Genomic DNA, 25,846 nt, shown 5'->3' on the forward strand with positions numbered 1-25,846 from the left:
ACTGATAGATGGAATACCACCATGGGACTGATCCAGACCCCAGGAACATAGGTTTCAGTGAGGAAACCTCTGAAATCTACAGGACCTCCTGTAGAAGTTCAGTACTTATTCCTAGCATAGGTGTGGACTTTGGGAGCCCATTCCATATAGAGGAATACTGCCTGAGCCTAGACACATGGGGGTGGGCCTAGGCCCTATCCCAAAGGATACAATAGACACTGATGACACCCTATGGAAGGCCTCACCCTCCAGGGGGAGCAGAATGGATATGTGATAGATAGGGTTTTAGTTGGGGGGTGGTGGTAGGGGTGGATGGGTGGGAGAAGGGAACTGGGATTGTCATGTAAATCAATCCTGTTTCTAATTCAAATTAAAAAAAAGTTGAAAAAAAGAAAAAAGAAAAGAACTAACATAAAAAAAAAAAAAACAAAACAAAACACTGCCTGGCTTTTATGCTGGTTGCATGCAGTGACAGGCACTTGGTCTGCCAGCCATCTCCTGAACTCTCCAGTCTCCCTTGAAAGGGGTTCTGACAAGTATCAGAAATATGTGTAAGTTCATTACTAAACAGATTCTTCCTCTGGGTAGCAACAAGTTGATCCCTTTTTCCCCAACTAAGAGTATTTTGAGGCCATTCCTAATCCTCAGGACCATGGTTTCAAGGGAGGGGCACACATACCTTTTTGACAATCATTACTTTCACTAGGCCAGTTACATCCCTGGTTTAAAGTTAAAATAAATTTCTTCTGTTTTTTTTTTTTAATGTTTTCATTTGGGGATTTATTGTTGTTGTTTGTTTTGTTTGCTATTCTTGTTTTGTAGCATGTGACTGTGAAACAAGAAGTTAAGTTGGAGTGTTAGGAATCATTGCAGCTTCTGGTAGTTAGCAAATGCTTTATATACATATGCATATGGAAATATTTCCTTTTAATACAGAGATCAAAAACCCTTCCCTGTTGAGAGGAATTCCTAAGACAATGAGGAAGGAAGAGGGATGTGGAAGTAAAGAGGGATGGGGGAATGCAGGAAGGACAAAGGATAGGAGTAAACAAATTGAAGGAGAAGAAAGCCTCAAAGAGGATAGAAATGATAAGAGAAGGAAAAGGTGGGTACAAAGGAATAGGGAACGGGAGGAGAGACAAAGGTAGAGAAAAAGAGGTTGAAAAGAAGGGAACAAGAGTGAAAACAAGTTGGAATACAGTCAACACTTTCCTGCTCCTTTCTTATGGTCATTGTCTCAGCCATTTTTCATGCAGTATTTCTTATATTACCTTTTGGCCAGATAATTGGTAATACTGGCTGTCTTCAGAATAGAGAGTAAACCTACCTGGCTTTGTGGCCAGTAGCAGTTCCAAAACTGTTTATTAGGTCTCTTTTAGGAGTTTCTATGCAATACCTTATTGAAACAGGAGTATAGAGCAGAGGATGAGGTATGAAATCTTAGTAAGAACAGCTTTATGGAATTAGTATATGAAATGAGCAAGTGGGGAAATAGGAAAGCTTTGGAGAGGTCTCTGGGCCACCAGCAGAGGAACCACAGTGTCTGAAGGTGACTTGTGGCTTATTTTAATAATAGAATGAACATCCTTGGGTAAAGAGTCAAGATGCTAATGAGACAGGTAAAAACCTGATGTTGTGTGTAAAACTACATGTAAAATAGCTTGTGTTATATCAATGAGGCCCAAAGCTGATGCTATGCAAATAATCTTTAATGGCCCTATTACGTGACATGAAAACCAATTCTTTGTACAAAGAGTTCTGTATGCATTATGAAACTCTCCCTCTGCTACAGATTTTCTTTCTCATGTACATGTATTTTTTAATTCATAAACAGTTCAACTTCTTCTAAAACTGTGTCTATGTGCAGGTTTTTCCAAATTTGCTTCATTTTAACCAATATGACTACAGGAGATTTTGGCATTAATAAATGTTATTTATATATAACTGCACTGATATTTTAAAATTAAGATCAAGATCATGGAAATGACATTCAATTAGAATTTAAAAAGTTCTTGTTGTGGCAAAGTTCAGATATTTCAAAACCTGTCAAAATGCCATAAATTCCTGATGGGCATGGCAGCCTGCCTGTAATGCCAGCCTCAGGAGACCAGAGAAAAGGAATCTGTAGATCAAACTGGCTGGTAAGACAAACCAAGGTAGTGAACTCTGCATTTGACCTTACCTCAGTGAACAAAATGAAAGAGCAATGGAGGATGGTCTAAACGTAAACTAAACCTTTACATGCACACACACTCATGTGAGTGGACACCCACATACATGTGCCTCAAAATGTGTACATGTGAAAATATATATCCACACATGTAACACAAGGCACATATATACACACAGATATTCATGCACACACACACACACACACACACACACACACACACACACACACACACACACATGCATACGCACGCACTCAGGAACACACATTTATTTAAAGAATAAAATGGGAACAAAATAATGACTTTTTATTTTCAATCCCTTGTTGGTATTTTGGAGATTTAGGTGTTAAATAATTATGGATAAAATGTACTATGGAAAAGGAGAACACATTAGAGGCTTATGTAGATATATTTTAGCATCATTTCTTCTGATGTCGTTAACATAAATGCCTATATTCTCCACTAAATTCTCCTCTAGTAAGAGCTTTTGATTCAGTTCTGATCTTCGCAATATAGATGGAAAGCTCCATGTTTAGCAGGAAATAATTCCTGTCTCCTGGATTGCTGTTAGTAGCCACTATTATCATCATATAACATTTTCACACACTCAGTCCCCATCAAATAATAAACTGGTGTCCTTAATGAAATTGGATACCTTCTCTTTCCACAAAGGCCAGCAATATTATTGTGTCTCTTTTCTTGAGCTTTAAGCCCTATGATGACAGCTTGAGAAACAGAAACAGGAATGGTTGCTGTGTTTTATTGGACTCTCCCTTATCTGTGACTTGGCAGCCTTCCTTTAGTAGCTGGAGTGCTTAGTCTGCCTCAGACCTGTTGAGACTGATATGGACAATGAACGGATCATGATTTACAGATTTCCTTTAAATTACTTCCCTAGAATGGCTAGCTTTTAAAGGGCCTTTCAAGATTTTTAGTGTCTAAGTGAGCTATAACACCGTTCATTGGAATACTTTAGTCTGCATGATACGATAATTTAGCCAGGATATGGAAAAAAATGTATTATCAAGTGTTTCATATTTTATATTCTCAACGATGCTAAGGAGAAATTGTAGTCAAGAGATGTCCATTGGTGCGTTCACTGACAGGAATACTATTCAGAGTTGAATGTGGCCAAGAGCTCCTAATGACATGTTTGGAATGAGATCTAGTAAAATTTTCGTCTAAGAAAAACAAGAAGGTTTCTCTGAATGTGTAACATTCTATTTTAATATCTCCCTTAGTGGGAAACTGCCAAAACACAGTTGATGAATGTTCTCCCCCAAGCTCCCTCTATGAATGCATATGTCCCAAGAAGTTCTTTAAGCACAAGTGATCTCTGGCTTTGGCTAATTATTTGGCAGTCATCAATTACCCTGGGGTAGCTAATTTGTTCTGCAAAATTCAGCATAAAATCTTTTTGAATAAAAAGGTTTTTCTGTCCTTTGAAAATGTCATTAGCAGTACTGGAAAGGTCACATCTTGAGATTGATGAAATAAAGACCAGTCAATTTTTGCGGAATGAGCAAAATATCATTTGGAAATGAGGCTTTAACATTTTCTTAACTATATTATAGTGAAAATGTGTAACTCATAATGCCTCAAAAACAGTCAATACCTTCCAATATTTGATTGCTTTTCTGGATAATAACAAGACTACTTAGACATTTGTGATGATTCAATAAATGTGAAGATTAGAAGACTGAATAGAGAGTCAATACATGAAATTACCAGCTCCTTCACAGATGTTCCAGGATAGGCTTCCTGTCCTACAGCTGCAGATCTGTGTCTTCATGGAATATCACCACATCTCAGAAGCTCAGTGTTCCAAAAGTTAGAACAATGGCAGGCATTGTATCTACATGAGAAACAGCTGTCACTGGCTACCAAAAGTGAAATGCAAACTGACTTTGTTAGCCTGTTCAGTGAGTGCTTTTTATATTTTTATATTGCTGAGAATGGACTTATGTAATCAGCTAGGATGGAGATGGATATTTGGATATATATATATATATATATATATATATATATATATATATATTCCATGATGTACATAAAGCAGGAGGAAGATTATCTTTTCAAATGAGCTTTACTTGTTTTCTTTCTTTTTACACGAACATAAGGTATTTAAATGAATCAAATCGTCTTTGTTTATAACTTTTTTGTCCTTGTGAATGACTGATTTCTTGAAAATGTATGGAAATAAATTTTTCACAAAAAGGGATCAATTTTTCCATGTATTATTTCTCCATATGACACCAAAATATATTTATTCATGTACAGTATTTCTGTCATTAATAATGCAATGTTACCAATTTTCCAATGTGACCTACATTTTCAAAAGCTTATGGTTAGGGGGTTGGTGGGAAAGCTCATGGGAGGAACATGGCAATACTTTCCATCTGACCTCAATCTGTGTGAAAAAAACAAAACAAAAATAAAGCCACCCAAAACAAATCTAATTCACATCTCCCAAAATGTGCTGGTAGAAGTAGGGAAATAATGCTTATAAATCTCTCTACATATTAAAGCCTTGACTGTTTTAAATTTGATTCCATTCCTATTTTCCTATGTATGAGAATTTGTTACCTATAAATTGTGAATTGATTTATAATTGTATAGTACAGTGTCCCCAAGGCCTCCACAGACTTTAAAGGACTTCTTATAAGCTTCTTGTCTTGTAACGGTTGCTACAAACTGAATTTTAGTTATTGAATAGCTCACCTCCCCCTACAATGATAACTAACAAATCCAGCTCAATTTTTATAAGGGAGAAGTTTCCTATAGCATACAACAATGCATATTCTCAAAGTGAAACTAATATAGATTGTGACATTTGGGTTAACCTGAAACTTTATTATATAAACAAATTAGACAATCGCAGTGTTGATAATACTGTTTTGAAATATCACTGGCTATAAAGTAGTACACCATTGTTTCCTTTACAGGAATAACTTAAATAAATCTATTTAATGATCCTATACATTTTCTGCTCCCCATGTAACTCTATTTCTTTCTGCTATAACGTGCAATTATTTCCTTTTCCCTGAGGAGGAAATTTCACCAAAGAATAAAAGCCATTTCACTTACAATCAGCCTCTTTATACCCTATGATGTTTTTTATTTGTAGAGACTGAGGAAGATTCTTTAAGATGACTCTACAATGTTTTATTACTGAAGAGTAATGAGTTCCCACAACTTAAAAATTGGTCCTGGGGCCCATGATTTCAAGACACTACTGTCACAATATACACACACACATGATTGATTACCCAATTTATTGGTAATATTTTATATGCCATCATGGTGTAGTTTAAATGATTTTGACAAGTACAGAAGAGTGTCATTGACAGGTGCAGAAATAAATGATGGGTTTAAGCTTTCAAATGTTTTTTACAACATTTCACTGAGTGGCAGGTTGATAAATTAAAATTACAGTTGGAGCATCAGGCCTGAAAGCACAACTGCTTTAGATGACAAAAATAGCTCTGTGGAAACTTTGTGTACTCTCTAGAGAAGTAGCCTGGAGGGGCTTGAGAAAGAATGAGGCAAGTGCAGTTGCTAAAGAAATCATTAATTTTGTGGTAGTGTTGTTTGAATCTATAAAACAACAAAAATGGATTTTTTTAGGACAGAGAAATTGGCTTTATCTCTTTATTCCTCTTTTCCTTGGAGATGTATAGGAAATTACATTCACACTACCAAAAGACAAGCTTTGAGTTGCCCATCAGTGATTCCAGATGTTTATGTTTAAAGCTGAAGGACAATATCTTATTAACCTTCTCTCAATATCTATAGTGCAGCTAAACTGCAGCTTAGACTGTCACTATGGCCCAATACAGGTCAATAGAGAAATAAACTGCTACTCTGACATGTATTTATTCTGATGTTCTGAAAGAACATGATTGCAGCAGACACTTTTCATTGTTACATTGTTCATTTTTATCTTATATCTTTTCAAGTATGTCTAAAGTACTGTAGTTTGTTCTAAGTGTTCCTATGATGATATCCTTTAGATAATGTCATCCTTAAGATAAAACAAAATGGCAAACTCATGACCATGCACACTACAATGTGTCCATTTCTCCTACCAAATGAACACTTTGCTCTTGATATAGTTTTTTTTGACAATCTTTGGTTTCTCCTCTCTTTTCAGGAACCTTTCAAGATTGCTAATTAATGCTGGGCTTGGCATAGTAACTTCTATCTGCTGCCACCTCCCCAATGTTTTCTCCCAGGAATGCCATTCTTAGCACAACTATACTAAAAGATTATCTCTCTTTAAGCATGAATGTAGTTTCATTTTGTGTTTTGAAAATATTTCTAATCCTCTGCTCAATGGTTTTAAGTTTTCAAGGCCAAAATTAAGAAGATGTCTCAATTCTTAAATGATTAGCACACATTTGTGCAATTCTACTTTTACATTATCCTGGGCCTTGATGAAAACCTGAAATCCTCATAGTTTCCTGCTGTTCATACTTTTATTATAAAAATTAATATGACACTATAATATGCTATACATAACTATGACATATTTATTCCAGAATTGTCTTCATCTCTTTATGCTACTGTTTTGATTTTACTCAACCATATCCCCCAGAGAGTATCCACATCATGAGAAGTCAATGAAAAATTCCATGGTGATTCCATTCTTTGTTAAACTTCTCTTCCCATTATTTACTCTTACTACTGCCTTTCTATAATACTGAGACACTTGGATTTTATGACATAGAATTTCTATGATTCAGTAAACTTACTTCTGTGAGAAAGGTTGATAACTTCATTGATCATTTTGCAAAAATATTAATAGAAATTGGTGTTCATTTCTTGTTTGTTGTGTGCCAAATATTCTTATAATCATATGAGGCAGATCTTATTGATCATAAAGATTACAGACTACTATGTGTTGAAAAACACAGAAGAGCTAACAAGTTTGCCAGGTTACCTGTCAAGGAACTGCCAACATGGCACTCAGATCAAGAAAATCTATTCACAGAATTTGAACTCTTAAAACACAGAGCTGATATTGTCATGATATATAATACCAGTAGTCTAAGGTTGTCTAAGAAACTTGATATAGTATAACAATGTCTGAACCCAATAAGAATTTCAAGGTTTAACAGACTTCTTATAAGAGCTGAAGCATACCAAATTTAGATATTCAGTATATTATATCTAATTCAGTATCTAAATTCATTATCATGAGTGTAAATGTTTAGGGACCATTTTGCAAGGAGCATCATTTAAAGAAAACTATCTACTGTCTTCTTCTGATCAGTTTTTGGTGTAGAGTGAGTTCTCTTATCCTGATATCATTTGGCTCTGCTGTTGAGACTTAGTAAAACAGCTCTCATGCATCTGATGGGACTCAGATATCCAGGTATTTCTAGCTTTGATCAGCTCACTTATAGAGCCTTACATACAGGATGATATGTAAGAGATACAATATGAATGAGACAGTAACACAAATTCTGGTATTTCTAAACTCAATGATTCTTATACATCTCTCAAAGAAACCTAGGATATAGTTACTATATCAGTATAACTTGTATATTGCATAGGATTTTAGACATTACCCTAAAACAGTGAAATGAGCATGGAAAACTTTACCCATCCAATTATCACCCTCAAAATAAAGACAGCCCACAGACTGGGAGAAGATATTCACCAACCCCACATCTGACAGAGGGCTGATCTCCAAAATATACTAAGAACTCAAGAAGCTATTCTCCAAAGCATGAAACAATCCAATTAAAACATGGGGAACAGATCTAAAGACAATTCTCAATAGAGGAATCTAAAATGGCTGAAAGACACATAAGAAAGTATTCAACATCCTTAGCCATCAGTGAAATGCAAATCAAAACAACCATGATATACCATCTTACTCCTGTCAGAATGGGTAAAAACAAAAACACCAATGGCAGTTTATGTTGGAGAGGATTTGGAGAAAGAGGAACACTCCACTACTGCTGGTGGGAGTGCCAACTTGTACAAGCCACTTTGGAAATCAGTATGGTGACTCCTCAAGAAAATGGGAATGAGTCTACCACAAGATCCAGCAATCCCACTACTAGGCATATACCCAAAAGAAGCACATTCATACAACAAAGACATCTGTTCAACGATGTTCATAGCAGCACTATTTTTAATAGCCAGAAACTGGAAGCAGCCTAGATGCCCCTCAAGCAAAGAATGGATAGAGAAAATGTGGTACATTTACACAATGGAGTATTACTCAGCGGAAAAAAAACAATGGAATCTTGAAATTTGCAGGAAAATGGATGGAACTCAAAGAAACCATTCTGAGCGAGGTAACTCAATCACAAAAAGACAATCATGGTATGTACTCACTCATATGCAGATTTTAGACATAGAGTAAAGGATTACCAGCCTACAATCTATACTGCCAAAGAAGCTAATAAATAAGGAGGACCCTAAGAGAGACATACATGGTCCCCTGAAAAAGGGGAAAGGGTCAAGATCTGCTGAGCAAAGTGGGAGCAGGGGAAGAGGGGGGAGGGAGCTACAAGAGTGAGAAGGGAAGAAAAGGAAGGATGCAGAGGTCATGAGGAAGCAGAAAGGTTGAATTAGGTGTAGATTAGAAGAAGGGACATATGATAGGTAGGATTTTAGTTGGGGGTGTTGGTAGGTAAGGAAGGGAGGGAGAAGGGAACTGGGATTGTCATGTAATTCAATCTTGTTTGTAATTCAAATATATAAAAAATAAATAAAAAATCTCAGTGTCTTAAAAAAAAGAAAAAAACATCATCATCTCGAAGTTTAATACACTATATCACAACAGATGTCTTTTTGGCATGTCCACTTCAATCCAAAAAGGTAGGAGGATATAATTAACATGGAAATTTTCCATCCTTTTAATTCTTTTGGTTTCTACATGTGACTGCAAGACAACCCACTGACTCAAGAAGTTTCAAGGATACCTAATTGAGTTTCTTAGGGAACTGGTTACATACCCTCAACTATAAAAAAGTTGACATTTGTGAACAATTCCTATGAGCCAAGAATAGTGCTAAGTGCTTAATTCAAATATCTTGTGTTAACCATCAGATTGCATGAGAACCTTATTCATGAGGGTTTTAAAAATGTAAATAAATGCAGCTTGCAGCAACTATGAGACTAAAGGAACCAAGGATACTTTTGTGAACACATATTGACAGATGCTTTTATATATTGGAAGATGATGGACAAAAATATGCAATATTTAGAATGGGATTTGGCTAACATAATTCACATGTGTTTTATTGAAATCAAAGTAAATATATCCAGGTAAATTTAACATTGGATCCCCATGTTTCAATTAATGTATCAAGTGCAGTCATGCATTTATTTGTTTCATTGTTCACTGACTATGCTCTACTTCATAAATATGAACATTGTTTTAAGACTTCCTAATGTCTGCTGTGTTTCATGAGTATCTTGTGTTTATGAGAGCAGGAGAGAGATACATGTATATTTTAGGATAATCATATTTAAGATCATTATCTCACGGGAAATGGAGACATACATATATAAATAACAATATCCAGTCAGCAGAAGCCTTTTAATTTTAAGACAAATATAAGAAAACAGCAGTATATAGTTACTGTCATGCCAATATTCCCACCTTGAGCATTTGCTGAATTAAACATTAAGCTAATTTGGGGTAGTTTAGATTCCTTGCTGAAATATTGATTACCAAACTCTTGATAAGCTTGAAACAAAGTTTACTCGAGATCTGCCTTTGTTTAAGAGAGGTGCACAGTAAAAAAGATGGATCTGTCTAAAAGTATTGAGAACAGAAAAGGCAGCAAAGAAACATTATTGAGACATGAAGCAAAGAGCACTTTGGACTAGAGGGCAGACACGTATGCATTCTAGTGAGATTTCCTTGGGGTTAGAGGTTTTTTAACAATAGGGCCTGATGATCAAAGCAGGGAAGAAGTATACTATAATGATTTTTCATCATCAGTCCAACTTGAGTTTTCATTTTTCCTGAAATTCTCCAATAAAACCATCTGTTCCACTTTTTCACTTTCCCTCACAATTATTTTGATTTCCAATTGGTGAAAGATTTACTGAAAAGCATTGATGAGCGGAAGAGAATCAGGAACCATGTTGTTCAGTGGATAATAGGAATACTCTAGAACTGTGAACAAGTGATTAGAAAATAAGTTGAGCTGAGTATTTCATAGTCAATCCCCATCACATGAGTATGATATTAGCTGACTGGCTGTAGAATGACTTTTCCCCTAATCAAATATGACATGACACTAGATTTCTGCTTTTTAATACATCCACCACAATGCTGATCATGTGAAGTCTCTTCATAGGATATCTGTATGTATGAGCAAATGGTTATTCCAACACATCAGAATAGATACAACATAACTTATTCTTAGTTCTAACAATCTGGGAATGGTGTATGCTTTTGCTTACTGACATTATGTTATTATTGGGACATGCAACATCAATAAGACAATACCTCACCATAGGAAAGCATTACTTCTTTAGAGATATGCCGTAGAACTTCTCAGCTCTTTTAGTCACAGAGGCAGAGGGTGTGAGTGAGGAAAAGAAAACAAGGTGTATAGAAATTATGAAGAATATATAGAAAATGTCAGAAAGCCCTCTCTGCTGGCCTGACCCCTACCGAGGTGAGTGTACCCTCTGCTCTTGCCCAACTCCTGCCGAAAGTTCCATTCACCCTGGATCTCTCTGTGCCTGTGCCTGCATGGAGTGGACCCGCCCAGTCAAGGAGGAGCTCCCTGAGTCTAGAAACACCTCACCCTTCTTTCCCTCTCCGCTGGCCTGACCCCTACTGAGGCCCAACCCCTACTGAGTGAGGAGACTACCAGGAAAGGCAAGACCATCCAGAGCTGAGGACATTGAAGTCTTGACCCACACACACCACCAGGTCACAAGAGCAGATAGAGAGACCTCACCTGTACCCACTGGAAGAATACATGGGAAGAAGACAGAATAAGAACACACTCAACATCAGAAAGACCAACATGACACCACCAGAATCTAGGGACTCCACACCAGCTAAATCTGAAAAGTACAACACAGAGGATGAGGAAAAGATGGAACTCAAAAATTATCTTACGAAGGTGATAGAGACCTTTAAAAAGGAAAAAAGAAAATCCCTTAAAGAAATAGAAGAAAAAACAATCAAAAAATTACATGAAATGGAGGAAAAGAAAAACCAAAAATATCAAGAAATAACGAAATCTCTTAAAGAATCTAAAGAAATCCTAGAAAACACAACCAAAAGAGTGAAGAAAGCACTCGAGAATCAGTGCATGGCACGAAAGCTGAAATAGACACAATAAAGAAAATGCAGAATGAGTTGATGCTAGAAATAGAAATGCTAGATAAATGATAAGGAACTAAAGATGTGAATATAACCAATAGAATTCAAGAGATGGAAGAGAGAATCTCAGTTGTTGAAGACTCACTAAAGGACATAGAGTCATCAACCAAAGAAAATCTCAAGTCCAACAAATCCCTAATATGAAATATGCAGGAAATATGGGACACCATGAAAGGCCAAAACTAAAAATAATAGGTATGGAAGAGGGTGAAGAAATACTGCTCAAAGGTACAGAAAACATATTCAACAAAATCATAGAAGAAAAATTCCTCAACCTATAGAAGGATATGCCTATGAAAGTATAAGAAGCTTACACAACACCAAACAGACTAGAACACAAAAAGAAGTCCCCTTGGCACATAATAGTCAAAACACCAAACCTACAGAATAAAGAGAAAATATTAAGAGCAGCAAAGGAAAAAGGCCAAGTAACATATAAAGGCAGACCTATCAGAATCACACCCAAATTCCCAGCTGAAACTTTGAAAGCCAGAAGGTCCTGGATAGATATCCTACAAACACTAAAGGGGCATGGATGGCAACCCACACTACTGTACCCAGCAAAACTTTCAATCACTGTAGATGGAGAAAACAAGATATTCCATGACAAAACCAGATTTAGACAATACATATCCACAAATCAAGCACTACAGAAAGTTCTGGAAGGAAAACTCCAAACCAAGGAAGATAACTACACTCACAAAAGCATAGGCAATAGATAATCCAATTTTACCAAATATGAAAAGAAACAGGAGGGTGAAATACATACACAATGACACCACCAACAATAAGTCCAAAACAAACAAAGACAATCAATGGACATTAATATCCTTCAATATCAATGGTCTTAACCTGCCCATAAAAACATACAGGCTAACAGAATGGGTATGAACACAGAATCCATCCTTCTGCTGTATACAATAAACACACCTCAACTTCAAAGACAGGTGTTACCTCAGAGTAAAGGGTTGGGAAAAGATTTTCCAATCAAATGGGCCCAAGAAACAAGCTAATCCTAATATCTAGCAACCCTAATATCTAACAAATTAGATTTCAAACTAAAATCAATCAAAAGAGATAAAGAAGGGCATTTCATACTCATCACAGGAAAAGTCCATCAAGATGAAGTCTCAATCCTGAACATCTATAACCCAAATACAAAGGCAGCCACATTTGTAAAAGAAACATTATTAAAGCTCAAATCACACATAAAACCACACACACTAATAGTAGGATACTTCAACACCCCCTTTCACCACTAGACAGGACCACCAGACAGAAACTTAACAAAGAAACAAAGGATCTAACAGAAGTTATGACCCAACTAGGTTTAACATATATCTATAGAACACAAAACACAACACAAACATAAAAGAATATACCTACTTCTCAGTGCCACATGGCACCTTCTCTAAAATTGACCACATAGTTGGCCACAGATACAAAACCTCCACCGATACAAAAGAATTGAAATGACCCCTGTATCTTATCAGATCAACATGCTTTAAAGTTAGAATTCAACAGAAATACAAATTGCAGAAAACCTACATAGAAATTGAATAACACACAATTACACCATTCCTGGGATGGGGAAGAAATAAAAACGAAATTAAAGACATCCTAGAATTTAAAGAGAATGTAGACACAACATATCCAAACTTATGGGACACTCTGAAAGCAGTGCTAATAGGAAAGATCATAGCACTAAGTGCCCACATGAAAAAACTGGAGAAAAGTCACACTAGAGAATTGATGGAACAACTGAAAGCTTTAGAGCAAAAAGAAGTAAACTCGCCACGTAGAAGTAAAGACCAGGAAATAATCAAACTGAGGCCTGAAATAAATAAAGTAGAAGCTAAGAAAACATTACAAAGAATCAATGAAACAAAGACTTGGTTCTTTGAGAAGATCAACAAGATAGACAAACCTCTATCCAAAGTAACGAAAAGGCAGAGAGAGAGAAAGAGAGCATGGTAATTAACAAAATCAGAAACAAAAAGGGGGATATAACAACAGACACTAAGGAAATCTAGAGAATCAGCAGCTCATACTTTGAAAACCTGTACTCCACAAAATTTGAAAATCTAAAGGAAATGGACAATTTTCTGGATAGATACCACTTACAAAAATTAAATCAATCAACAGATAAGCACTTTAAACCGACTTGTAGCCCCTAATGAAATAGAAGCAGTCAGCAAAAGTCTTCCAACCAAAAAAAGCTCAAGGCCAGGTGGCTTCACTGAAGAATTCTACCAGGAATTCTACCAGCTAACACCCGTACTCCTCAAACTATTCCATACATTAGAAGCAGAAGGGATATTGCCAAACCCTTTTTACAGGGCTACAATCACCTTGATACCCAATCCACACAGTGATACAACTAAAAAAGAGAACTACAGACCAATATCCCTCATGAACATCAATGCAAAAATACTCAACAAAATATTGGCTGAACAAATCCAAGAACACATCAGAAAAATCATCCACCATGATCAAGTTGGCTTCATCCCACAGATGCAAGGATGGTATAACATATGAAAACCCATCAATGTAATCCACCATATAAACAAACTGAAAAAGGAAAACCACATGATCATCTCACTAGATGCTGAAAAAGCCTTTGACAAATTCCAACATCCCTTCATGATAAAGATCTTGGAGAGAACAGGAATACCAGTAACATATCTAACCATGATAAAAGCAACATACACCAAACCAACAGCCAACATCAAACTAAATGGAGAGAAACTCAAAGAAATTACTCTAAAATCAGGAACAATTCAAGGATTTCCACTCTCTCCATATTCTTCAATATTGTACTTGAAGTTCAAGCTAGAGTAGTAAGACAAGACAAGGAAAGCAAAAAGATACAAATTGGAAAGGAAGACGTCAAACTTTCACTATTTGCAGATGATATGATAATCTACATAAGTGACCTGAAAAACTCTACCAGGGAAATTCTACAGTTGATAAACACCTTAAGCAAGGTAGCAGGATACAAAATTAATAAAAAAAATCAGTAGCCCTACTATATATGGATGATAAATGCAATAAGAAGAAATCAGAGAAACATCACCCTTTACATTATCCATAAGCAACATAAAATATCTTGGGGTAACACTAACCAAAAAGGTGAAAGACCTGTACAGTAAGAACTTTCAGTCTTTAAAGAAAGAAATTAAAGAAGATATCAGAAAATGGAAAGTTCTCCAATGCTCTTGGATAGGTAAAATCAACATAGTAAAAATTATAATCTTGCCAAAAGTAATCTACAGATTCAATTCAATCCCCATCAAAATCCCAACACAGTTCTTCACAGACCTTGAAAAACAATACCCAACTTTATATGAAAAAAAAACAGGATAGCCAAAACAACTCTGTACAATAAATAAAGTATTTTCTGGAGGCATCACCATCCCTGACTTCAAGCTCTATTATAGAGCCATATTTCTGAAAACAGCTTGGTATTGGCCCAAAAATAGATAGGCCAATGGAATCAAATTGAAAACACTGATATTAACCCACACACTCAAGAAAACCTTATTTTTGACAAAAATGCTAAATCTATACAATGGAAAAAAGATAGCATCTTCAACAAGTGGTGCTAGCACAACTGGATTCAGACATGCAGAAGATTGCAGATAGATCCATATCTGTCAGCATGCACAAAACTTAAGTGCAAATTGATCAAAGATCTCAACATAAATCCAGCTACACTGAATCTTATAGAAGAGAAAGTGAGAGATACCCTTGAATGAATTGGCACAGAAGACTGCTTCCTGAACATTATACCAGTAGCACAGACATTGATTTCTGCAATTAATAAATGGGACCTCCTGAAACTGAGAAGCTTCTATAAGGCAAAGGACACAGCCAGTAAGACAAAATGACAGCCCACAGAATGGGAAAAAGATCTTCAGCAACCCCACATGTGACAGAGGGCTGATTTCCAAAATATAGAGTGAACTCAAGAAGCTAGCCACCAAAACACCAAACAATGAAATTAAAAAGTGGGGTGCAGAACTAAATAGAGAATTCTCAACAGAGGAATCTGAAATGGCTGAAAGACACTTAAGAAAGTGTTCAAAATCCTTGGCCATCAGAGAAATCCAACTCAAACAACTCTGAGATACCTGCTTACACAGGCCAGTATGGCTAAAATCTAAAACACCAATGACAATCTGTGCTGGATACGATGTGGAGAAAAATGAACACTCTTCCATTGCTGGTGGGAGTGCAAACTTGTAAGACCACTTTGGAAATCAATACGGCAGTTGCTCAGAAAAATGGGAATCAGTCTACCTCAAGATCCAGCAATTCCACTCCTGGGCATATACCCAAATAATGCATATCCATACAATAAGGACATATGTTCAACCATGTTCATAGCAGCATTTTTGTAATAGCCAGAACCTGGAAGCAACCTAGATGCTCCTCAACTGAAGAATGGATTGAGAAAATGTGGTACATTTATACAATGGAGTACTACTCAGCAGAAAAAAACAATGGAATCTTGAAATTCACAGGCAAATGGATGGAACTAGAAGAAACTGCCCTAAGTGAGGTAACCCAGTCACAAAAAGACAAACATGGTATGTACTCACACATATATGAATTTTAGACATAGAGCAAAGGATTACCAGTCTACAATCCTCTTCACCAAAGAAAGTAGGAAACAAGGACTCTAAGGGATAAATGCATGGACCCCAGAGAATGGGAATGGGCAGGAACTCCTGACCATGAGGGTAGGGGAGAGGGAGCTGCCAGAATGAGAGGAGGAGAAGAGGAGGGGAGAGGAGGAAATGGAGAAATAGAAATGTTGAGTTGGGGGAAGAATAGAGAAGAGCAGGATGAGAGATATCATATCATAGGGAGCCATTATAGTTCTGAGGAGAGATCTGGCTCTAGGGAGATTTCCAGAGATCTACAAGGATGACACAAACTGACAATCTAGGCAATGGTGGAGAGGTTAACCTAAATGCCCTTCCCTATAATGAGACTGATGACTACTTTTTATGCCATCCTAGAGCTCTCATCCAGTGGCTGATGGAAGCAGAGGCAGACCCACAGATAGACACTGAACTGAACTCTGGAACCTAGTTGCAGAGAGGGAGGAATGAAGATCAAAGGGGTCTAGTACCAGGTGGTGCAATCCACAGAAACAGCTGGCCTGAACCAGGGGGAGCACATGGACCCCAGACCGCACTGTTCAGGAGGCCAGCACAGGACTGATCCAGACCCCTGAACATGGATGTCAATTAGGAGGCCTCTGCACACTAGGTGCCCCCTGGTATTGGATTAGTATTTTTCCCTCAGTGTAAGAAGGGACTTTGAGAGCCCATCCCACATTAAGGGATACACTCTTGGCCTGGACACATGGGGGGGTAGGCCTGTCCCAGGATGATGTGGTGGATTTTGGGGAGCCCTCATCAAGGGCCCTTCCCTGTCTGGGGAGTGGAGTGTGGATGGAGTGAGGGGGCAGGTAGGGGTCTGGGGGAGAGGTCTGGGGGAGGGGAGGGAGAGAGAGAAGGTATTCACATGTAAAAAATAAGACAAAATGAAAAAAAATGTCAGAAAGGGAAGGAGAAACACTGAGTTGAGCAGAGTTGGAAGAAATAGTACAAAATGGTTAATAAGACTAGGGATGGCAAATTTATGAGTCAGAGGAATTTAAAAAATCAATGTGAGCCTCTGTTTCCTGGATGAAAAGAATACTCATCATAACTGTCTTTGGTGATTCGAAACAAAATGGTCCTTCCCCAAAAGTGACACTATTAGGAGGTGTGGCTTTGTTGGAATAGGTGTAGCCTTGTTGGAGGAAGTGTGTGACTGTGGGAATGAGCTTTGAAGTCTCCTTTGCTTAAACTGCACTCAGTGTGATGCACAGTTGCTTCTGCTGACTGTGGATCAAGTTGTAGAAGTCTCAGATCCTTCACAAGCACATCTGCCTGCATGCCCCCCACCATGATGATTAAACCTCTGAAACTGTAAGCTAGCCTGAATCAAATATTTTCCTTTTTGAGAGTTGTAATGGCCTTGATGTCTCTTCATAGCAACAGAAACCCTAACTAAGACACTTGGACAACTTTATAGGAGATAGAGAGATCCTTATGCATCAATTAGCTGAATGTATGAGGTCACAAAATAGCTTTAGGAGTGTTCCAGTTGAGTCCTTATGGAATAATGTCAGCATTTTTTAGGAAGTGACAGGCTATGGTTTTTAATATGATGCTGGAGACTAGAGACTATAAATATCATTTATGTTGTCCTATCTAACATACACTGAAACATTCATATTTAAAATATTTAGATGACTACTTACCCAACAGACAGGAATGGCTCCTTTGATTCAAGCCTATAAAATATGAAAACTTTATTTTAATATAACAATCTTAAATATTCACACATTGATTTGGTATGAATGGGGGAAAATACTGTACTGGCTTGCATGGAAATATGTTTTCAGTAGTAGAATTACATATATACATAAGCCTAATATATATACTATATATTCCTAATATATATATGTGCCATATATTACATGTGTTACATATGCATGTGCCTACTATAGCAAAGTTACATGTTATTGTTCCAGGTGTCTACATTTCTTCTTCCATGTATCAAAACACAAGCTGCTGTAAATAAATCTCATTGTGTGTGTGGACAGAGTTTAAATGAATCCCTGACATAGACCATGATATCCCAGCACAGAGGAGGATGTGAAACGCCAGAGCCCCAGCAATTCCCTTGTACAGTCACCATGAAAGAGGAACAGGTTAAAACAACAGTTGATGTCAAGGGTTTAGATGTGTGTATTTATGTAGCCTTTTCCCTTGATGAATTTTAAGTGTACACACTTATACTTTTAAGTAAACTAGTGACTTTCTTTTTATTTTTGTTTATTATTCTTGTGCATTTGTGATATTGATAAGCCAACAGATGTAGAGGGAAATTGCGAAGGTAAATGATGATACAGAAGACCGTTTTTTAATTAGCCCTGTGCTTTCCATCTGATAACACTGGAAAGCAGAGAACATATGGAAATTAATGGAATTACATCTCCAAAATTATCCAATAGTTTCAGCTCATATCAGCCAATGTTTTTGTCACTTCATTGTAAGTGTGTGATTTGCTTGTGTTAGGTAAAACCCTTCAGCTTCCACATCCTTCACTAAACTGCATTCCTTAAGGATTCATAGATAACCCAAATAAATGCAAGGCAACTGCTGTGCATTTACTTGCAATTTTCCAAAAGCTAAGTTTAGAATGTGTTTGAAATAATGATTATTGATTAAATGTTCTTGTTTTTCATAAGGTTCCAGATAAGCTGCTGTTACATTGATATATTCAGTGATGAATGTGATGTTGCTGCCCTTAGAGATTACTAATTTTGGCCTGATTATCTAGCTCATTGTCCTTCTCTTACTACTTCATTCACATGACTATTCCCTTCTAATTTTTAAAACTAATTATCCAATGGACAGAGTTAAGAATCACTGAGGAGATAAATCTCTGCATATGACTTTTAAGAAATTTCTATAATGAGTTGAGATTGGAAAACGCACCATAATTTTTGATATTGCTATTCTATGTCTTGGGGTCATGGACTGAATACAAAAGAAGAATTTGCACTGGAGATCTGTATTCTTCACTCTCTGATTCCTGACTGTTCATGCAAAGTGACAAGCTATCTCATGTTCCTTCCACGTGGGAATACACCCTCAAACTGTGAGCAACAATAAACTTTTTTTCTTAAAGTGCTATTGTCTAGCATTTTGTCAAAGCAACAAGAAAAGTAACCAACACATCTTTCAAATGTTTTTAAAAAATTTCAGAGAGAAATGCATATATCTTAAAATTATATTGGATTGCAGGTTTTATGGTTATTATACAACTGGGGTTTTGTCAACTCATGCCTCTAAGTCAAGTGTTGTTGACTATGTAATTTTATGTCACAAACTATGAATGTTATTTACAGTTTTCAATAGTAGGAAAATTCTAAAGGAAAATGATATTTTTGTCTCTGTTGAAATTAATATATAATTCCAAATTCAATATCTTTATAAAGATCTGGGCACACATCAGGTATTTGATTTATGTATTGTTCAAGCATTTTTGTGTGTGTGTAATAGGAACACATTGAAGTGTTGGAGCATAGACTGTGTGTTCACTGTCTTGTATTTTCTTCATGCCTTTTATAGACTGCTTAGATTTCTGTGGACCTTGGTCTAATATGGTTTATGAACCAAATAGGAAAGATGATAATGGCCAGTAATCATGCTAAGCCATAGAGGGTAAGCCCTAGGTCCCAATATTCATAAGTATCTTCATGGTGATGTAGCATAATAGATTGTAAAAAGGAATTGACATTGGCATCATAACATATCTCCTAAGTGAAGACACTACAGAAGAATATCATAGCAGTCCATGTTGAAAGACTCTCTGATTTGATGCCACATATTCAGTTATGGCTCATCATTTTGCCTCAACGTCTCCATTCATGTAATGTCAGAAATACTGTCCACACTCATGGTATCCAGATATATGACATATACCCTTATCAATTAAAGGTGCTGTTGTGAACAATGGAAATTGTGTGCTTAGGGCAGCTCACACAGTTGATAGCACTGACTGGATGCAGTGTATAAGTCTGCTAAAGATGGATTGCCTGCCACTGAACACAAACTACCAAAGTGTATAACAAGCTCATTTTAGTCTTGAAAACTGAAGAAACAATATAAAAGAAAAAAGTCATGAGAAATATCCCTTCAGAGAAAAAATTTTCTCAATTTAGTGCTTAGAAACAAGTGATTACATTGTGATATGCCCAGAGAGAACCTGTCTATGAGTTTTTTATAAAGTAATTGTTTTGTGGAGAAAGGGATTGATTTTATCTTTCCTAAGATTTAGTTTTCACAAGAAGTGAGTTTTGAATTTAATAATACTTTATTCAGGGCCCAGGAGAATTTTACAGTAGAATAAAATAAATGTACCATAGCCTTTAGAAGAAAGAAGTGGGCAACTGTAAAGAATTAAAGTAGAGCCCAGAATTAAAATCAATAAGGAGAATTAAAGATATTAAACTATATTTAACTACAAACTGATTTATATTTAATATAGACTTGTCATCTTTCAAAATGCTTCATAATCACTGACTTATTTAAAGGTTCTAATATTTTGTTAAGGAATTCTTATCAACCATATGAGCAAGCAGACTAAATGACTATAAATACGTATCTTCTTAAGGTCACACAGCCATTAAGTGGTTGAGAATTGAGTTCCAGAGTTGTGCCTCTACAGCTTCCACCTCCAGTCCTGTGTGATGCACTGCCCTTCAGCTCTCTCTATTGCACTCTGCTCTGAAAATATGGTACTATGGTACTGTTGCAGCTTATTAACCGATGTTCACGTTCTCTATTGAGGCACCACAAGTTCTCGTGTGCCATTTTCTAACTTTGTAGATTCTGAGACTTGAGTCCCTCAACATGTGACCATGGGAACCCACCAAACATTTGTTAAACGCCTATACCTTAAGAGCTTCCAATAGAGCCAGGTGGTGGTGGCACACGCATTTAATCCCAGTACTCTAGAGGCATAGGCAGGTGGATCTCTGAGTTTAAGGACATCCTGGTCACAGAGCAAGTTCCAGGACAGCCAAGGCTGTTACACAGAGAAATTCTGTCCTCAAACCAAAACCACAGAAAAAGGAATTTCCAACTGAAATTCTTGTTCTGATCTTCCTTGTTTATTGTCTAATTCTGAACACTCAGCCACTTAAACCAATGGATTAGAAATGTAGATTTTTTTCCTTAGGAATGCCTGTCTACCCACATTCGCTTTCAGAAGATCTTCATAATTTGGTTCATTCTGTGGCCTAAAGACTTTCATTCTGTTCTTAAATCTATTGGCTTAATATTTGCTCTCCAGAGGATGCTCAACTTTCATGTGAGCTTTTAGAAAATAATCCTCTCAGACTTTTCATCCTTCAGTATTCTTTAGAATAACCACATAAACCAGTAGTGGTGCTTTCTCATGTCTAAATCTGTTCATACAATTTCTCTCACTACAGTGCTTGGAGAACTTTGTCAAAATCTTAGTGTAGGGTGCAGTGGGTGGTTTCCTGACTGTGATCCCAGCATCCTACCATCCTTATTCATTAACAAGTAATACTGTGATTACTGTTTCTGCTAAGATTGTACCTTCCTAAAAAGAATGAGATCAATGTACTTCAAACCCCTCTAATTCATTCTGTTTTCTGATGCGGGGTGTTCCCCAGGCTATCCTTGAAATCATCATCCCCCTGACTTCATTTCCTAAATGCACAGATTACAAGCTGTCATCATCATGTCTAACATTATTTAACAGAGATTCATAGGAATGGTTTGCCAGTACACTTTCACTATTTTGCCAGCTGCTAATCTTGTTCTTTACTTACATAATAAAGGTCAAAGTCTTTAAAATAAATGAGTCCGCCCACAATCTCTGTTAAGTGTAACTTTTTGTACTTATTATTTTACTATTTCTGTGTATGTTGTTTGTACATCAGTCACAATGACCAGATTGCTCATTGTCTGGGTGCTATTTTGATTTTTTATACTCTTAAGTTTGCCATTTATTGTGTTTTTATAGACATAACTTCAAACATATTTGAAAGATTATTGCTTTTCTGTGAAGCTAAAATATTTTATAGGGTCTTAAAACTGTAAAAGGGCTACCACCAATACAAAAAGTGTTTTTTATAGTACAGGATCTTATATTTGAAATGCCAAGTAAAAATACTATACACTAATATCTGATGCATTCCCTTCAGCAGTGACAGACCAAGCTTCAATGCACATTTAATATGTACATGTAAACACCTGTAGAACACAGGCCCCAGAAGCCATTTGCCTAATTTTAGTCTCACTAAGCGATTTTGGAAAATTAAGGAACTTATCTTTGTGGCCCAGTTGTCACATCTAGAAAATGAAAATGAAAATAATGGTCTACAAGTTCACAGGGATGTTTTGATCATATATGTAGCTATTAAATAAAGAGAAAACAGATTGACAAGTACATGTTGTAAACTAGGCAATCATAGGAGACACGCCAAAGTTAACAAAATACTTCGGGCTACTATTTGACGCTCTATGAAGATGAAAATAACACAACAACTGCCATACTAATTAATATTTAGTCTACCTGGCCTCCTAAAGAAGATAATGGTGTCCAGGTCACTCTAAATTATACTTTAGCTAATTGGTTATTAGTTGTAGGGTAATTTAACACGCTAAAGATTTTTTAAGGATGAAAGTTACCTTATTTTGATTATTGAAATCTAGTCCATGTATTATTATCAGTTATATGTGGTCTACTAGTAGACAGAGGGCACCTTCTTCATCCCAAAACACTGATTTAAACAGGCTTTTCCTTGCAAGTGATGAAATGTGAGCAAACAACGATGTATTATAAAAAAATACAAATACCTGAAAATTTAGTTTTTAATCTCTTCCATTTGGTATATGTTGTGTATTAAGAAATAAAACACTTTTTTTCAGTCTGCTTAGACATACCTTTACTGCCAAAGAAATTTTCAAAAAGATAAACATCTTCATGTGGTTATAAAAAGTATACATGGGAAACTATAGATGAGTTTTTTGAGAAGTTCTGAAAGCTGGAATTTGTCTTTACTCTCTTGAGACAAACAAACACAAATGAACCAACAGAAACAAAACAGTCTAAAGATCCTCTGTGGACCATTTGGGGTTTCATAGCTAAGAGATAACCATTTTGGAAGAACAAAAGTTTCATTAGCAAAACAAAACAGAATACTCCCTTGATGTTTAGCACTGGGTAAGAGAAGCACTGACTTTCTGACCTCTGCCCACACACTGGTGTTCATCTCAACAGCTGGTATCTTCATGTGAATGAAAATTCAAAATACTATAATACAAAAGTTTGATACAGGCACTCAGAGTTAATTCTTGTATCAACCACATCATTTCTCTAGTCATGGCTACCTGCAAGGGCACAGTGATGAGATTGATTATAGGGATTATCCCTTGCATAGTCATGTTCTGTCAAGATCACTGAGTATTTGTTGGCAAAGAAAGGCTCTGGTTTGGACTGTGAGTGAATTGTTTGGGAAGCTGTGAATAAGAACAGCCATCCCCCCTAAGAGCTGGTATACTCTGAAGCTGGGAGGTCAAAGAAGCTCTAATTTTCTTGTCAGTTCTGATTAATTGATGATGGCTGCTGGGAACAATGTGTTGACAAGGACTCTAAAACCTTCTTAGGCCCGAGGATGTGAGAGGGTTATAATTAACTTATGTCTGCTGCAGCAGTAAAGAAGGAAGAGAATGATATCTAAATAAGTATTTACCCAGGTTGTATTGGTAGAAAGTACAAAAATTTATGCAGGCTTACAAAAGAAAGTAAGGTTCAAATTCTCTAGGATAACAGATTTACAGACCATGTGACAGTCTGAAAGTAATAACGCATATTATTTAATGTCTTCTATGATGTAGGAAAAATTTTGGTTTTCAAAAAAAAAAAAAACAGTCTAGCAGATTTAGTCCTTAGAACCTTCTTGTGTGCAAAGTTACCATCGTTACCATCACTAACATTTGTATCTTACAAACACCAAACTAACCTTCAATTCTGCAGAGAACCAAGCTTGTTCACTCCAAGATGGTAGAATCTCTCTCTAGTGGGTTCAATTTCTATAGAATAAAAAGTAGCTTTGCTCTCTCCCCCCTGTAATGCCATTTTCAAGGGCTTTCATGCCCAATTGAAATCTCTGCTGAGGGCTACCATCAGGCCCCTTGGTAAGCTTCATTTGCAGTTACCACCATCTGCACTACTGTCCCCAGGGATAAATTAATAGATGGCTGTGGGATCAGCAAAGAATCTCAGTGAGGTTTTTAACACCCACGGTCATGACTTTTGCCTCATTGGAAATTGCGACTGCAGGGCTCTTATCCCTTGGACAGTCTATAATGTTCTTTCATAACTCTGCCAGAGGATGCAACTATAGTAAGAAAGGAAGCGAAGGCTTCAAAAGCTTCTCCTGGCAAGAAAGGTCATTAGCTCTTGTATGATTCTCCTGGGAGGCCTACAATACTTTATCTGACACCTCAGGGGTCTTCAGTGGGAATGGGAAGAATATTTGATCAAGGCAGATTGGTTGGTGGCTTCATTCTCCACTCTGACCCTAGAATGTACTTCACAGTTTTACAGTGGAAGTGGTGCACACCACTGTGTAGACATTTCTTTTAAGCAAAAACAACATCAATAATAATTTTCTGAAGTAAAAAAGGATTTTAAGCTCAATTGTTTTCAATCAGGCATTTTCTCATCAATGTCCTGAGCCTAGGATGTGCAGGAAGGCATACAGGAAAAGGAGCCAGTGGCTTCTCTACTGTCTCTTTTGGCTATATTTAGTTGTTTGCTAATAGCTGATAAATCTGACAGATCACAGAAATAGAGAAAGATGAAGCCCATATATAATGTCCATGTTCCTTTCTCTTTCTTGAAGCAAGTGACCACATGAGAATACTGACTACTCTAAATTCACCTTAATATGACAAAGTCTTCACTAGTCACAGGAAAAGGCTATTTGGAGAATGATGCTCCCTAACTAACACAGATATCTGTACTACCCTGGCTGATGATGAGACATGCTCCAACCACCTAATCAGCACACAGAATAAACCTTTTCAACCGAATATATTCATACCATCAAATACATAAAAAATTCAGGGGACATATTAATAACTGATAACAGATGACAAAATCAAGATGCTTGATTCCATTCTTTCTTTTACAGTCCATATTCAGTATGTTAGTAATCTTCTTGGCTCTGCTTGCAAAGCATCCCTGAACTATCGACAATACTTGTGTAACTCAGCAGGGTCACCCAATATCCTGCTTGGTTTTGCCTATTCTGCCTTTTGTTCTCTGCAGAATATTTCTTCCTTGAAGCTACTGTGACCCTTCTGGATATATTTTTGGTTTATATTCAATGCTTACAGCATCCTAATTGCTCTATTTCTCTCAGAAAAAAAAAACTGATGCATTTCAAAGTCATCAAGATCCTCTGTTACTTGTTGCTTAATTGACCCATATTCCTGTCACTGCTCGATAGACATTGGCCTTCTGCTGTCTAAAATATGGAACTATTCCTCTGCTATAATATTATTTCCTGGGTATTTCCTTCACGTGGAATTGTTTGTTTAGTATCACCTTACCAGCTCACCACTACCTTCAAGTCTGCTCAGCAATGTCCTTCCAGAAGGCCCCATTCAACACCTTTGCACTTCCT

At 36.7% G+C, this 25,846-nt stretch overlaps 1 protein-coding gene across 1 annotated transcript in view; it reads right to left on the reverse strand.

Moving 5' to 3' along the window:
- Ralyl (RALY RNA binding protein like) overlaps positions 1–25,846 on the reverse strand; it is a 322,662-nt gene that overhangs the window by 61,885 nt on the left and 234,931 nt on the right. Inside the window, exon 3 of the mRNA XM_035438706.1 lies at positions 17,867–17,899. Within this exon, the coding sequence (XP_035294597.1) occupies positions 17,867–17,899 (33 nt within the window). The remainder of the gene's footprint in view (positions 1–17,866; positions 17,900–25,846) is intronic.

Source organism: Cricetulus griseus, chromosome 2 (genome assembly GCF_003668045.3).
Source record: "Cricetulus griseus strain 17A/GY chromosome 2, alternate assembly CriGri-PICRH-1.0, whole genome shotgun sequence".
NCBI lineage: Eukaryota > Metazoa > Chordata > Mammalia > Rodentia > Cricetidae > Cricetulus > Cricetulus griseus.